Source organism: Barbus barbus, assembly GCF_936440315.1.
Source record: "Barbus barbus genome assembly, chromosome: 23".
Classification (NCBI taxonomy): domain Eukaryota; kingdom Metazoa; phylum Chordata; class Actinopteri; order Cypriniformes; family Cyprinidae; genus Barbus; species Barbus barbus.
In genome coordinates, this window is record NC_136751.1 from 30319436 (window position 1) to 30333246 (window position 13811).

The 13811-nt window shown below is 37.5% G+C and overlaps 2 protein-coding genes across 2 annotated transcripts in view; one reads left to right on the forward strand and one right to left on the reverse strand.

Annotated features, from left to right (window-relative positions):
• Nucleotides 1–4123, forward strand: part of LOC306843285 (NAD(P) transhydrogenase, mitochondrial-like) — a 26154-nt gene extending 22031 nt beyond the window's left edge. Inside the window, exons 18-20 of the mRNA XM_079374670.1 lie at nt 561–679; nt 2500–2615; nt 3791–4123. Of these exons, the coding sequence (XP_079230796.1) occupies nt 561–679; nt 2500–2615; nt 3791–3937 (382 nt within the window). The 3' untranslated portion in view covers nt 3938–4123. The remainder of the gene's footprint in view (nt 1–560; nt 680–2499; nt 2616–3790) is intronic.
• Nucleotides 3956–9457, reverse strand: dtwd1 (DTW domain containing 1). Its single transcript, XM_079374683.1, has 4 exons — nt 9232–9457; nt 7879–8022; nt 5372–5576; nt 3956–4343 (listed from the first exon to the last, which is right to left on the reverse strand). The coding sequence occupies exons 1-4, from the start codon at nt 9409–9411 to the stop codon at nt 4117–4119; spliced, it is 756 nt and encodes a 251-aa protein (XP_079230809.1). The 5' UTR covers nt 9412–9457; the 3' UTR covers nt 3956–4116.
• Between the last annotated feature and the right edge of the window lie 4354 nt (nt 9458–13811).

The following is a 13811-nucleotide window of genomic DNA, read 5'->3' on the forward strand; positions in this document are numbered from 1 at the left end:
TCTCATAACAAACCATACATCAATGGAAATATTATTTATCCAGCGTTCAGATTATGCCTTAATAATAAAAAAATACCCTTGTGACTGGTTTTATGGTCCGGGGTCACAAATTATGTCATTTTGCTTATCTAGTAAATGCATCTTAATTTAAGAATTTTTAGATGTTTTGACTGGAAACAAGACAAAAATACTAAGTAAGATAAGCCTTTTTTCTGCAGTGTAATAAGTTCCAGGAATAACAGCATGCCTGATTCTCACACTTCACGTCCAGAGTTTTTAATGTCTTGAGCACTTGGCAGGTCAGCAGCGTAATTCTGTTAAAAAGAAGACAAAACACATCTGTGTCTAATAAAAAAAAAACACTGACAATATGCAACCCTTCTGTAAATAAAGAGGGAAAGTGTAAAACATTCTCCGAGTATTTACATCAGAGCGACGCAGATGGTGAATTTACAACATGAGGGATAAACTCCCATCTGTTCTGATGTTGAAATGCTTCACAGTGAATCATTCTGATGTAAACCTGATAAAATAAGGATTATAATGCGTGCGTCTCTCAGGTTTGGGATTCACCCGGTGGCGGGCCGCATGCCAGGACAGCTCAATGTGCTTCTGGCCGAGGCTGGCGTCCCATACGACGTCGTTCTAGAGATGGACGAGATCAACAAAGATTTCCCAGGTCAGATTCAACAGCCAACAGCTGATAACTCCAAAGACACACATTGATACTTCAGTCTTGTTTTTTCCCCATCTTTATTTTCCCCTTTTATTTTATTTGCATAAATCAAAAGTGTTAATTAAGTGCTATGCATTAAGGGGTGGTTTCCCAGACAGAGATTAAGCCTTTTAGGTTTTTCTACATACCGAGGTCCCTAAATGGAGATTGTTAGGGGGTTCGAGGGCATGCTCTCCTGAGAAAATTTAGATTTTTCTGGCCTACATGCGTGCATGTTTTAAGGCTAATAAATTGGATAACAATTTTGTTGAAAGGTTAGATTTTTGTGATTTATTACATTTATTTTAGTTTGATTTACTTAATTTTTTATTTTTTTGAAAGATCAAAAGGATAAACATTACAGTTTTATTTTCTTCTATACTTTCTTTGATCATAGTCCTAAAAATGTAGAGTGCCAATAGAATTCTGACCATGTCTCTCTCAATAAAACAGCTGCTTTATGTATAACATAATAATAATAATAATAATAAAAATGTTGCAAAACTTTAACAACAGCTGGTTGCAAGAATGTAGGCAAGAATTCATTGCAAAGAGATTTCTAGGCATTCCTTTTCTTTTATTTGATACCTGATGTGTGCAGTTTACTTTGCTTGCTTTAAAAAAGTTTTCTCTTTGTAAGTAAGGGTTTTTTGGAGGTTTTGCCGCTGCTATTGTTCCATACAATTAAGCTTTTCTTGGTTCATTCCATGTTTTATAGGCAACCTCTGTCGCACTAATTCAGATGAACACAGTTGGTTTTAAATTAATCTAGTTTATTTTAGTTTAGGACTCCATAGTCCAGGAGTTAATAATCTGTACTTAGTCTGTGTTTCAGAAATTTTTAAAACCATGATTAACTATTCTAAATTAAGCGTGCTCCTGGCTTCATTTAAACCCTGTTCAGGAAACCGCAGCTATTAGTATTTAAATAATTAATCCAGCTATTACATCAACTCTGAATCTTTAGTATCTGTCTACACTACTGTTAAAACTGTAGTCTCTTTCAAATCAAGGCTGCATTTATTTGATCAAAAATACAGTAAAAATTGTGAAATATTATTATAATTTAAAATATAAGTTTTCCGTGAATATATAATTAAACTGTAATTTATTTCTGTGATCTGCAGCTGTATTTTCAGCATCATTACTGCAGTCTTCAGTGTCACATGATCTTCAGAAATCATAATAATATACTGATTTACTGCTCAACAAACATTTCTGATTATTATCAATGTTGAAAACAGTTTTGCTGCACAATATTTTTATGGAAACAGTGATATATTTTATTTTTCAGGATTCACAGATGAATAGAAAGTTAAAAAGAACAGCATTTATTTGACATAGAAATCTTTTGTAACATTATAAATATCTTTATTTTCTCTTTTGATCATTTTAATGCATGCAAATATGAATTTCTTTTAAAAAAAATATGCATGAAAAAAGTATATGCAAAGTCTATTTTTTTTTTTTGAGTGTGAAGTGCGTCTCCTATCTGTCAGACGGATGAGCCGATGATCCACAGACCGCAGTAAAGTTGTTTGGCAGCGGTCAGGACACATGTGGACTCTGATCTTTGTAATAATTCACTTTATGTAGTTGTGCCTAGACATGCAACATATCCCAGCAACCCCGTGTTGCAGCGACTGGCGTCTGCGGTCCGAGTCGGAGGGCAGTACGTGTTTTTGTTTAGCTGGTGCAGATAAGCATGTAGAGCGAGGAGAAACCCGATCCCATCGCATGAGAGCGGCTAATAGACCTTCTGATTGTTCTCGCTGTGTCTGCAGAAACTGACCTGGCGCTCGTGATCGGGGCCAACGACACGGTCAACTCGGCCGCACAGGAGGATCCCAACTCCATCATCGCCGGGATGCCTGTGCTAGAAGTCTGGAAGTCCAAACAGGTGAGAGGTTTACTGTAACTATTAAAACTGACAATTAATTACATGATGTGGCAGTCGCAAATCGCACCCTCTAAAAGATAATTTGAAGTCCTAATTGTTTTAAAATGAGAAAAGCATTAAACATACATTACAAAAAGTAGCTTCAGAAAGAAATATTTTGATTCAACATTGCATAATGATAATAAATTGGGTATTGTTTTTTTTTATTGTGCTGTCAAATGATTAATTGGGATTAATTGCATCCAAAATAAAAGTTTTTGTTTACATATTATATATGTGTGTATTTATTATGTATATATAAAGAAACACACATACAGCTTATATATTTTTTAAATATTTACATGTATATATTCATAAATTATATCATATATAAATATGTAATATATAAATGTAACATTTTTCTTAACTGTATACATGAATGTGTATTTATATATACATAATAAACATACACAGTACACACTCATTATGTAAACAAACTTTTTATTTTGGATGCGATTAATTGTTTGACAGCACTAGATTTTAAATGAACACTGAAATATGAAATGATGCTCTCAAAATGAAATTAAACATCATTCATTCAGAAATGAAGCAAGTCTTTATAAATGACTCACTGAATCATTCACTCACTCAATTTGTTCAAAAACGTGGATTCGTTTATTTTCGTTGGTTTATTTAGATAGGGACAATACAATAAACATGATTCCAGTCACAGACTGGAAAAAAGCACTGCACATAGAGATTATAGCAGGTGCTAATGTGCATCTTGCATTCAGTAACGAATCAGCGCTGTGTGTCGATCAGAGACTCAACAGTTCTGCTGTGACCTCGATTCGAACAATTTTCATTTTCGAAATCGATGAAAAAAGACAATATTGAAATCAGTATCACGTTTGCAATCATGCAGATATTGGGGAAAAACAGTTCTCCAGCTGGTGTAATATTGCTAAATTATATCATATGATATAAATATAAGAGGGGTCCTCATATCTTGAATTTTAGGCTCATATAAATGCATTCTAATAGACTTATTCGTCCTGCATCATGTTGCATGAATGAAACTGCATCAATGCATTTTTTCCAGAATTAATCGCACCGAATTAATGTGATAAATCCAGTCCTAGTATGAACAGTGAATCAGATATGACTGGAGCATGTGTGTGTGTGTGTGTGTGCAGGTGATCGTGATGAAGCGTACGCTGGGTGTGGGATACGCAGCGGTGGACAATCCCATCTTCTACAAGCCCAACACAGCCATGCTGCTGGGAGACGCCAAGAAGACCTGTGACAGTTTACAGGCCAAAATCAGAGAGGCCTTTTACTAACACACAGCTCGAGACAAGTGCACAAGAAAACCGCTTTATTACACATTAAAGTGCCTTAAAAACAAGAAGCCAATCAGTAAATGCATGCAGCTTTTGACTTGTAAATAAAAGTATAAATCTCACTGTGACAAACTGCATCCAGTCCATTCAGCTTTCAAATAAAACACACGTGACACTCATCACACTTTCCCAGCAGCCTGTTTGGCTTTGTTGATCAGTTTATGCAGGAATGAGAAGAAGAACAGCAGGTTATCGTATTCTCCTGTGTACTCTGAGAAATAGTGGCTGTGCAGGTCCTTTAAGAAGTAGTAAACAGCCTCTATTGTGGCCAGGTACGTGTCTGGACACCCTTTCTGATGCCGCCAAAAACAGGTTCTTCTGCTCTTCAGCTCCACGTTCGGTAAAGCTGTGGAGAAAAAACACCCGTGAATCTGAGATAATCCAAATCGCCAGAAACTCAGAGAAGTTGCAAAAAATAAATAAAAAACAAAGACAATCAAAAAAGCAAGTGAAGAATTAATACTGTCATGTTTCCAGTGAATTTTGAGGTTTGTTAGGATCGGACAATATCTGTCTGAGATACAACTATTTGAAAATCTGGAATCTGAGGGAGCAAAAAAATCTAAATATTGAGAAAATCTCCTTTAAAGTTGTTCAAATGAAGTTCTTAGCAATGCATATTACTAATCAAAAATGAAGTTTTGATATATTTACAGTAGAAAATTTACTAAATATCTTCATGGAACATGATCTTAATATCCTAATGATTTTTGGCATAAAAGAGAAATGTATAATTTTGATCCATACAATGTATTGTTGTCTATTGCTACAAATATACCTGTGTTACTCATGACTGCTTCTGTGCTCCAGGGACACAAATGTCCGGCCTAGAAATAATTGCTTATAAATTTCATGTTATGCTATCTTATCACCAAATATTAGATTCAATGTTTTAATCAGCTTGTTTCTTTCAATCAGCACAGGTTTTGTCTTTCTTCTTGGAACTGATTGATCGTAGGCCTCACTGATCTGAGCTCATGCACCTCAGTTTTTGAGTCAAAATGATCCACAAATAATGCAAATCATTTATTCACTCAAAAACTGAAGAACATGAGCTCCGACCAATGAGACTAGAATCAATCAGCTCCACAAAGCAGCACAAAACCTGTGCTAATTGAATGAAAAGGAGTTTTTAAATAAACAATTAAGTTTTTAATTAAAGCAATTTTTAAAAGGATGCCCATTTCTACTAGAAACACCCAAATCAGTTTTCTAGCAGCACAAGGCAAAGGATAATTTCACACCTGACATTGTAATTAGACACTGAATGCTGATCACATTTCAGTTTTTGCATTTTGTTTGTCTTTCTTCATCTTCATGAACTTTTTGCAAATTTACGCGTGAGTTAAACACAGAGAGATGAGTCTTCTGCACCTTGAAGGCGTTCGTCTGTGATGATTCTGGTCGTCTGGTTCCAGGTGCTGTCGATGAACACCACTCTCTGGATCGGGCAGCTGTGCGTCTCAGGATCTGCGTCGGTCACCTTTAACCTCTTCACTCTCGGCTCACCATCGGCAGAGAAATGCTCCCACAGTTCCTCCACCGTCATGGCGTCAGGACCGGGAAACACCAGCACGATCTGCGGGAAGTACAGCATGTGTTAGGTTAGCTCTCGCCAGTTTTGCAGGGGTCTGTCAAAAAACTCAACTCGAATTTTGTACTTAAATGTTATCAATATGCACATTTCTTCAAAGCAATAAAATGACACGACTATTAGGGATGCACGATATTAACGGGCCAATATCGGAATCAGCTGATTATGGCTTTAAATGTAAATATCGGCATTGACCCGATATTTACAGGCATCAGTTCTCTGCAAAAGGGCATTGAATCCACAAATTCTGACTGTCTTGCACTGCCGCACTTTACTTTATTTACATTTACACTCTAGTTTATATCCACTCTGCTACTATCTAATTATTTCATTTCATAGTGTCCATAGTGTACATACACTATATCCCAGTGTCCAGTTTTACTTGAGGTGTTTAGAGTCTATATTTCTATTTCAAAGTTGTGTTTATTTTCTGCTCTTGACGATGTTCTAAGCTGAGAGTCTCATACAAAATTTCGTTATGTGTGAGCATAAATGACAATAAAGACTCTTGAATCTTGAATATGAAAAATTATGCAGATATGTCTTGCCGATAAGAGGAATACATTAATGCCTGCTCGGTAAGGAGTTTTAATTCCGTAGGGGGCGCTGTTGGCCTACTTCTAATAAAATGAAAGCAAAATACACAAATAATATTTAGACTGTGTTTCTGATAAAATAAAGCGGTAATTGATGTCATAAAATCATAAGTATGTTTTGATTTAAAGGTCAAAATCTATAGCTTACATGAAAAAAAAAAACAATCACAAACATGACACTTAAATTAAATAATTTTATATATACTGATTTATTGATTAATGTGATACAATTAATGTTACAATATATCGGCCAAAAATACGTTGAAAAATATCGGCAAAAATCCAATATCGTGCAACCCTAATGACTATCTGAGAAAAAAGTGCATAATTTTTTAAATAATGTTTAGAAACCAAATACAATTACTTAAGTTGCTTAAACAATTAGAAACAAAACAGCATTATGCATGTATGCATAGTTTAATACAAAGGACTAAAAACCAATCAAAGAGTTTTTATTTATTTCAAACCATGAGAAAAACCGCCATAAAGTCTCGAGACGTGTTTTTTTAAAAGTTGAACTTACATTAATTTTACATGGCTTTCTAAACATGCTGCTCTTTTGTGCGAGACGCGAGTGCAACGCTGATAGATAATGCGATAAATATGCGTTCTGTGTGAACGGCTTGGCTTCAGTTTTGACGTAAACAACATCTCCGCGTTGATGTTCTCTTTTTCGGCAATATTTTGATTGAACAACGCAGCAGCGCCGCATCCAGTGGGTTCAACTGGATAGACTAAAAAAAGCATTAAAATGCAATGACATCTAGGTATGCACGATATTGGATATTTGTCGATATGCCGATAATTTTAAACTAATTTTGACCGATAGCTGATGCCGATATGTAATTATTTTTTAATGTTGGCTAGTTTTTAACAATAACTTATTTGTTAGAATTAAATAAACAATAATAAATGTATTTTATAATGACAATACATTGAAGATTTGAAAATAACTATAAATAGACTATATATTAATCCTTGCAATTTTTTTTTCTCCAGAAAAATGCATTGGTAACCTTAACATTTCATTTTATGATTGAACATTTGTAAATGGTCTAAAGCAAAAGAGTTGTAAAAATTCTAAAAATCTTTTAGAGCTCATAATTTGTTTAAAAATATACAACACATTAATGAACAAATCAGTATATATATATAAATATTTAAGTGTCATGTTTGTGATTTTTTTATGTTCATGTAAGCTATAGCTTCTGACCTTTAAATCAAAACATACTCATGATTTATGACATCAATTACTGCTTTATTTAATCAGAAACACAGTCTAAATATTATTTGTGTGTTTTGATTTCATTTTATTAGAAGTAGGCCAACAGCGCCCCCTATGGAATTAAAACTCAGTACTGAGCAGGCATTAGGACCTGGGGTGCTTACTCTATCATCTCAGTTTAAATGCAGCGATCCAAAAGAGTGAATCTAATCATGAAGCATCAAGAACGAGTCACACTGCTGTGAGCACATGTGAGCTAATGTATTCCTCTTATCGGCATGACATATCGGCATAATTTTTGATATTGGACCGATGCCGATATTTAAATTTAAAGCCATTATCGGCCGATACCAATATTGGTCCAATAATATCATGCACCACTGATAAGGCTGCCTGACGCACACCTAAAATTCAAATGCAACGTCGTATGTGGATTTATATTTTAAATTCGACGGATATGGCTCACGTTTTCTTTGCTCTGGTCCAGCTCAGGGATGCAGGGGTAGGTGTAGATGCTGATGTCCCGCGGCGCTAGCAGCTTAGCCTGCACCGCTGTGCTCTTTCCGTCCGTTTCGTTGGGGTGTTTGATGATGTCGATCTTCACCGGCAGCTGAAAAACAGCAGACATCAGCTTTAACAAACACTGCAGAGCTCTTCCAAACTAGGGTTGGGTATTGTTTGAATTTGATCGATTCCGATTCTGCTTATCGATTTCTATTTTCTTATCCAATGTAAAAAAAAAAAATTACATTTAGATATAAAACATATTTATTCTGTGTCTCTTTTTGCAAAACCTTTAATTGCTGCTAAACAGTGTTGGGTGTAACTAGTTACTAAGTAACTAGTTACTGTAATTTAATTACTTTTCCCTTGAAAAAGTAAAGCAAGGGATTAACTCTTATTTTTTCTGTAATTTAATTACAGTTACTTCTTATGTAATTGAACTCAATACTAAAACACAAAGTGTTTTACTGTTTACTGCATTTGTTACTGTTCTAGTTATTTATGAACTCTCACACATACTTTTTTTATTGAATTTCAAAGAATAGTCTGCAGTCAAATTCAGTAGGTTCTCAAGGCCTTTGACAAACAACGTAAAACCCAAATAATTAATGCATTTCTCATAATGTCTTATAATATAAAAAAACTAATTAAATTAAAGAGCACCACATATTAAATTTAACAGTGATTTATAAATTTCTCCGAATGTCTTGTAATATAATATAAAATGTTATATAAAAATTATAATTACAAATTTTAATTAAAGAGCATATTACATTTATTTAAGAGTAACAAGTTTTGGGTTTTGTATTGTTTTAGTTTTTCAGTTCTGGGAAATATGAGTACTTTAATAATGACTTAAACTTTAGACTTTTATTGTCACTGAAGCTTTACAGTATCAGTCCCCATTTACTTTCACTGAATGTTAAAAAGGCCGTGTGAACATTCTGCTAAACATCTCCTTTTGGGTTCCACAGAAGAAAGAGGTTTGGCTGAGAAAATGATGGCAGAATAGACTCTTTATGCTGAGTTCCCTTACAAAATTAACCATGGTTTTACTACAAATAAAACCAAAAAAACATAGTTACTATAGTTTAACCATGGTATTTGTAGTAAATCTGTGGTTATACAAATGGTAGTCAATACGCCATAAAACCATGGTTACTACAATTTAACTATAATAATAAAACCATGGCTCATTTCCGTTAGGGTTGTTCCTTTAGATGCGCTCAGTTATAATCTAATGCATACTAAATGAAGTCATTACTGACGCTAGTATGAATGATGATTCTGGTCGCGTCGCGATGTTTTCACGCACCTCGACGCTCGGAACGTCCCGCGTCTCCAGCCCGACCAGCGCGCAGCAGCTGTAGCAGTAGAACATGCGTGACGCGCCGCACCGCGAGCACTTCATTCGGCCGGCGCGTTGCGCAGCATCCAGCGAGGCGTGCGACGCGATGTGCAGGCCGCTCAGAGCGATGCTCTCCTCATCCGACATCACTACAACAAACCCACGTGTGCACCACGCACCGGAAACACTCCCGCGCCGCAGGAAGCAGGAAGCGGAGCGCCGGGTGGTTTCCTAGCAACAGACGCGACGCTGATGTTTGAGATGGAGAAACAGACGGAGAAGAAGAACATTTGCTCCCTGGACGAGTTTATTCACTCTCAAGGACTGGTGAGTTCAAATGGTGACTATTAACTAGAATAAAACAGCTAAGTTAAATATAATTATCAGTGTAAGTGTTAAATGATTCTTATGAAATCAGCCCAAAACTTATGTGGTGTCTGACAAAAGTCATATATAGGCCTATATATATATATATAAGCGATGTTTGTGGATGATGAGCTTCTCGCATTACTAAATTACTACTAAACTCACCAATCAGAATGAGTATGACGTCAGATGACGTTTGCTTCTGTCAGATTTTAGTGCGTCAACAAAACGAATTTAGCCAAAATATCGGTAAAATACACATTACTGTAACAGAAGAGACTAGAATGGAGTTCATCGTCACACAGCTGAGTAGATGTGAGATGACAATAGAGCAGTTTTGGAGATCTGCTCTATTGTGTTATGCTGCTTCAGATGGATATGTAATGAGTGTCCAGTGCGGGTTGTCTGTGGTGTTTCAGGTGGACTGGCCGGTGACCTGTGAGGAGAATCTGGACGAGTCTTCTTCTCATCTCTACCAGCACTCGGGAGAAATCTGTGAAGATCTCAGAGCCAGAGTCCCGTTTCCCAGCGGCACTGAAGAATCCCTGAGGAAACTCCTGCAGACGCTTGAGACCAGAGTGAAGCTCCAGAACCACATCTTCACCCAGACGCCTGATTAACATCTGCAAAAAGTGTGTTTTCTATCTGTGATAATGATCTTGATGTGTGCAGAAGGGCAGCGGCTCCCTCTGGAGGAGAACACACCTCTGATCCTCACAACTTCCCATTTCACCCAAATTCTGTGGTTTTCTGGATTTCATTTTAACAGGTTATATGATAATCATCTGAGAGCATGTCTAATCAAATTAATTCATAAAACTTTCATTTAAAAAAAAAAAATGCAATCAAATTAAAATATAACAATTACTTTACAACAGACCATTGCATTTTTGACAGAAAATGCTGCACAACAGAGGTTTTTTAAGTATTTTTAAAATATAATTTATAGTAATCTTTATTCTTAGTTTTTGTCTTGCTCAATAGTACATTTTTCAGAAAATGAGTTCATATCTTGTATATTATCATAAATTATCAATAATTAAAATTATTGGATTAAATTAATAATTACAATTATGGATTATTAAAATGTTATATTTAAAATAATTATCAAAATTATCCATTTTAAAATGCATTTTTATAATTTATATTAACTTAATTATTTTAATAGTTACAATAATATTTGCATCTTGAAATATATTTAAAACTGAAATATATATCCTTGTTTTTTTGGGGTTTTTTGCATTATGGTAATGAGAATTTGTTGGTTAAATTCTGTAATTGTCATGATGCAGTGATTCTAAAATAGGTTTTATTTTGGTGTGTTTTTGATGTTGAAATGTGAGCCGGTCGTGGTCTTGAGGGAATCGCTCGTTGATGTTCAGTCTCTGTGTTGTTTTAGGCTTTAACAGATTCCATTTAGATTCAAGGCTTTGATAAACTCAGTCGACGTGTCCTTGGTTCACGCTGCCAGAATCACCCACGCTTTTGATTGTGTTTGGGCTCAGATATAGAGAAGGAAACACGCTTTTATGAAAGATAAAACTCAAAACATTTGCATGAAATTCACAGACGGTGATGAAGCGTGCATCTCCTGCCCCAGATGATCCAAATCAAAGCCTTTTATCTGATGGATGAATAATGTGGTTTTAGTGTGAGGCCCGTCAGCCGCCGTTTACATTCAGAACATGTTACAAATTATCCACTAAATCCAGCTTTGCGTGACTTGGCAGAAGAGCTCACCTACGCTAACTCTGTTTGGGTCAGAGGAGTGTGTGTGTGTGAGAGAGAGAGAGAGAGAGTGTGTGTGTGTGTGAGAGAGAGAGAGAGAGTGTGTGTGTGTGTGAGAGAGAGAGTGAGTGTGTGAGTGTGTGGGTGTGTGTGTATTTGTATGTGGGTGTGTGTGAGAAAGAGTGTGTTTGTATGTGTGTGTGTGTGTATGAGAGAGAGAGTGTGTGTGTGTGTGTGAGAGAGAGAGATAGTGTGTGTGTGTTTATGTGGTTTATGAGGACACAAATGTGTATAATGACATGGGTATGACAGAGGTATTACAATATGAAGGTGGTTTATGAGGACACTGCCTATGTCCCCGTAATTCAAAAGGCTTAAAAAACATACTAAATGGTGTTTTTTTGAAAATCTAACAGGTTATATGTGTGTGTGTGAGAGAGAGAGAGAGAGAGAGAGAGAGAGTTTACAATTGAGGGAACAATTCTTAATCATGTCACCTGTTATAATTATTTGGGTCTGACGATCGCAGCCTCTGGACAGTTCAATACTGCAATAAAAGATCTGACAGATAAGGCACGCAGGGATTTTTACAATATAAGAAGACCCCTGTTCAAATTCAACCCACCCATTAAACTGTGGCTCAAAATCTATGATAGCATCATCAAATCCATTCTTCTCTATGGCTCTGAAATCTGGGGTCCCAAATTTAAACTAAACTATGAAACATGGGACAAAACCCCTGTTGAAATATTCCACCTTGAGTTCTGCAAAAACATCTTGGGAATTCACAGAATGCCCCAAATCTGGGCTGCAGGGCAGAACTGGGCAGCTTCCCTCTGCTCTCTGAAATACAAGAGAGAGCAGCGAAGTTCTGGTTCCATCAGACACGCCGACAGATAGCTACCATCACAGTGCTTTCACTCAATTCAACTCAATTCCACAATTCGGTGTAAACATTCAAAAGTTAAAGAAACTGAAAAAATAACCCAGGAAGAATACATTCATGATTGGCAACAAAAAGTAACTCAAGTAAAGCAATTAACTTACTTCCACAGTATAAAAGCTGATTATAAATTAGCGCTATACCTGAGCACTATTAAAGACTATGTTCAGAGAAAGCCGCTGACGAAGTATCGTCTGAGTGAGCACAGATGCTTGTGGGAAACAAAATGGCGGCGCACATAGACGCAGCGGCTCAGAGCTCTCCCTTTCGGTGCTTTTTTTCAGTTATTTTTGTGTATGGTTACTCATCTGGATAACATTTTGCTGGGTGAGCAACATTTACAGCCGGCACGATCTGCTACAAATAGGATTACTCAGCAAGCGGGCTATTACAGCCGAGTTTCTTTGCTCCCATGACATCCCGGTGGATATAGCCAGAAGCCCCGACTCTCTGTGGATTATCATCCCCGCAGGAAGGAGGGGTAGGCGATATCGGCAGAGGAAGCACAAGGCGAGACTGTAGGGCTGGTGTGGTAGCCAGGCTAAGGAAGTAGACACACAAGCCGCCGCTTCCGAGCATTTTTCTTACGAATGCAAGATCCCTCGCTAATAAAATGGATGATCTGAGACTATTGGTGGCTACGAACAACATTGTGAAGAACAGCTGCGTTTCTCATCACAGAAACCTGGCTCAATTCATCCATTCTGGACATGGCTATCGAGCTAGAAGGCCACACTGTATACCGGTACGACAGAACCACAGACTCCGGTAAGAACAGAGGAGGGGGTTTATGCATTTACCTAGACAATAAATGGGCTACTAATACCAAGATAGTAAGCAGTTACTGCTCCCCGGATCTGGAGTATGCTGATCTGAAGAGAGGGATCAGGGAGGCCAAGGCTGCCCAGAGGAGGAGGATCGAGGACTGTTTCCAGAGTAACAATCCCAGGCAGGGGGTCCAGCACATGACCAACTACAGACCTAGCAACCACTCGGCCACCGACGGCGACACCTCACTGGCAGAGGAGCTGAACCACTTCTTCGCCCGTTTCGTGCTTTGAGAAGCTGGTCCGGACCTACATAGTCTCAACCTTCCCACCCAGTTTCGATCCTTACCAGTTCACCTACAGAGCCAACAGGTCCACGGAGGACACCATCGCCACAGCTCTCCACTCGGCTCTATGTCACCTGGAGCAGCGGGGGAGCTATGCGCGGCTGCTCGTTGTGGACTTTAGCTCGGCATTTAACGCCATCCTCCCCGACAGACTGGTGACCAAACTGTTAGACCTATATATCTCACTCTATGTGCCTGTGCATTAAGGACTTTCTGTCCAATCGCCTGCAGAAGGTGAAGGTAGGCCACCACTACTCCTCATGCCTTAGCCTCAGCACAGGCTCTCCCCAGGGTCCCCTTCTTTACACCCTCTACACCCATAACTGCACCCCCACCCACTCCAGCAACACCATCATTTACATTTACATCTACATTTATTTGTAGTTCGTTGTTTTA

Bases quoted from the DNA above. Each gene is read 5' to 3' on its own strand.
- dtwd1 (XM_079374683.1), bottom strand. From the start codon at position 9,411: ATGTCGGATGAGGAGAGCATCGCTCTGAGCGGCCTGCACATCGCGTCG. The intron at 8,023-9,231 runs GTGCGTGAAAAC...GCTGTTTTTCAG, and splicing joins GGGACGTTCCGAGCGTCGAG to CTGCCGGTGAAGATCGACAT. The intron at 5,577-7,878 runs GTGAGCCATATC...TACTTCCCGCAG, and splicing joins TGGACCAGAGCAAAGAAAAC to ATCGTGCTGGTGTTTCCCGG.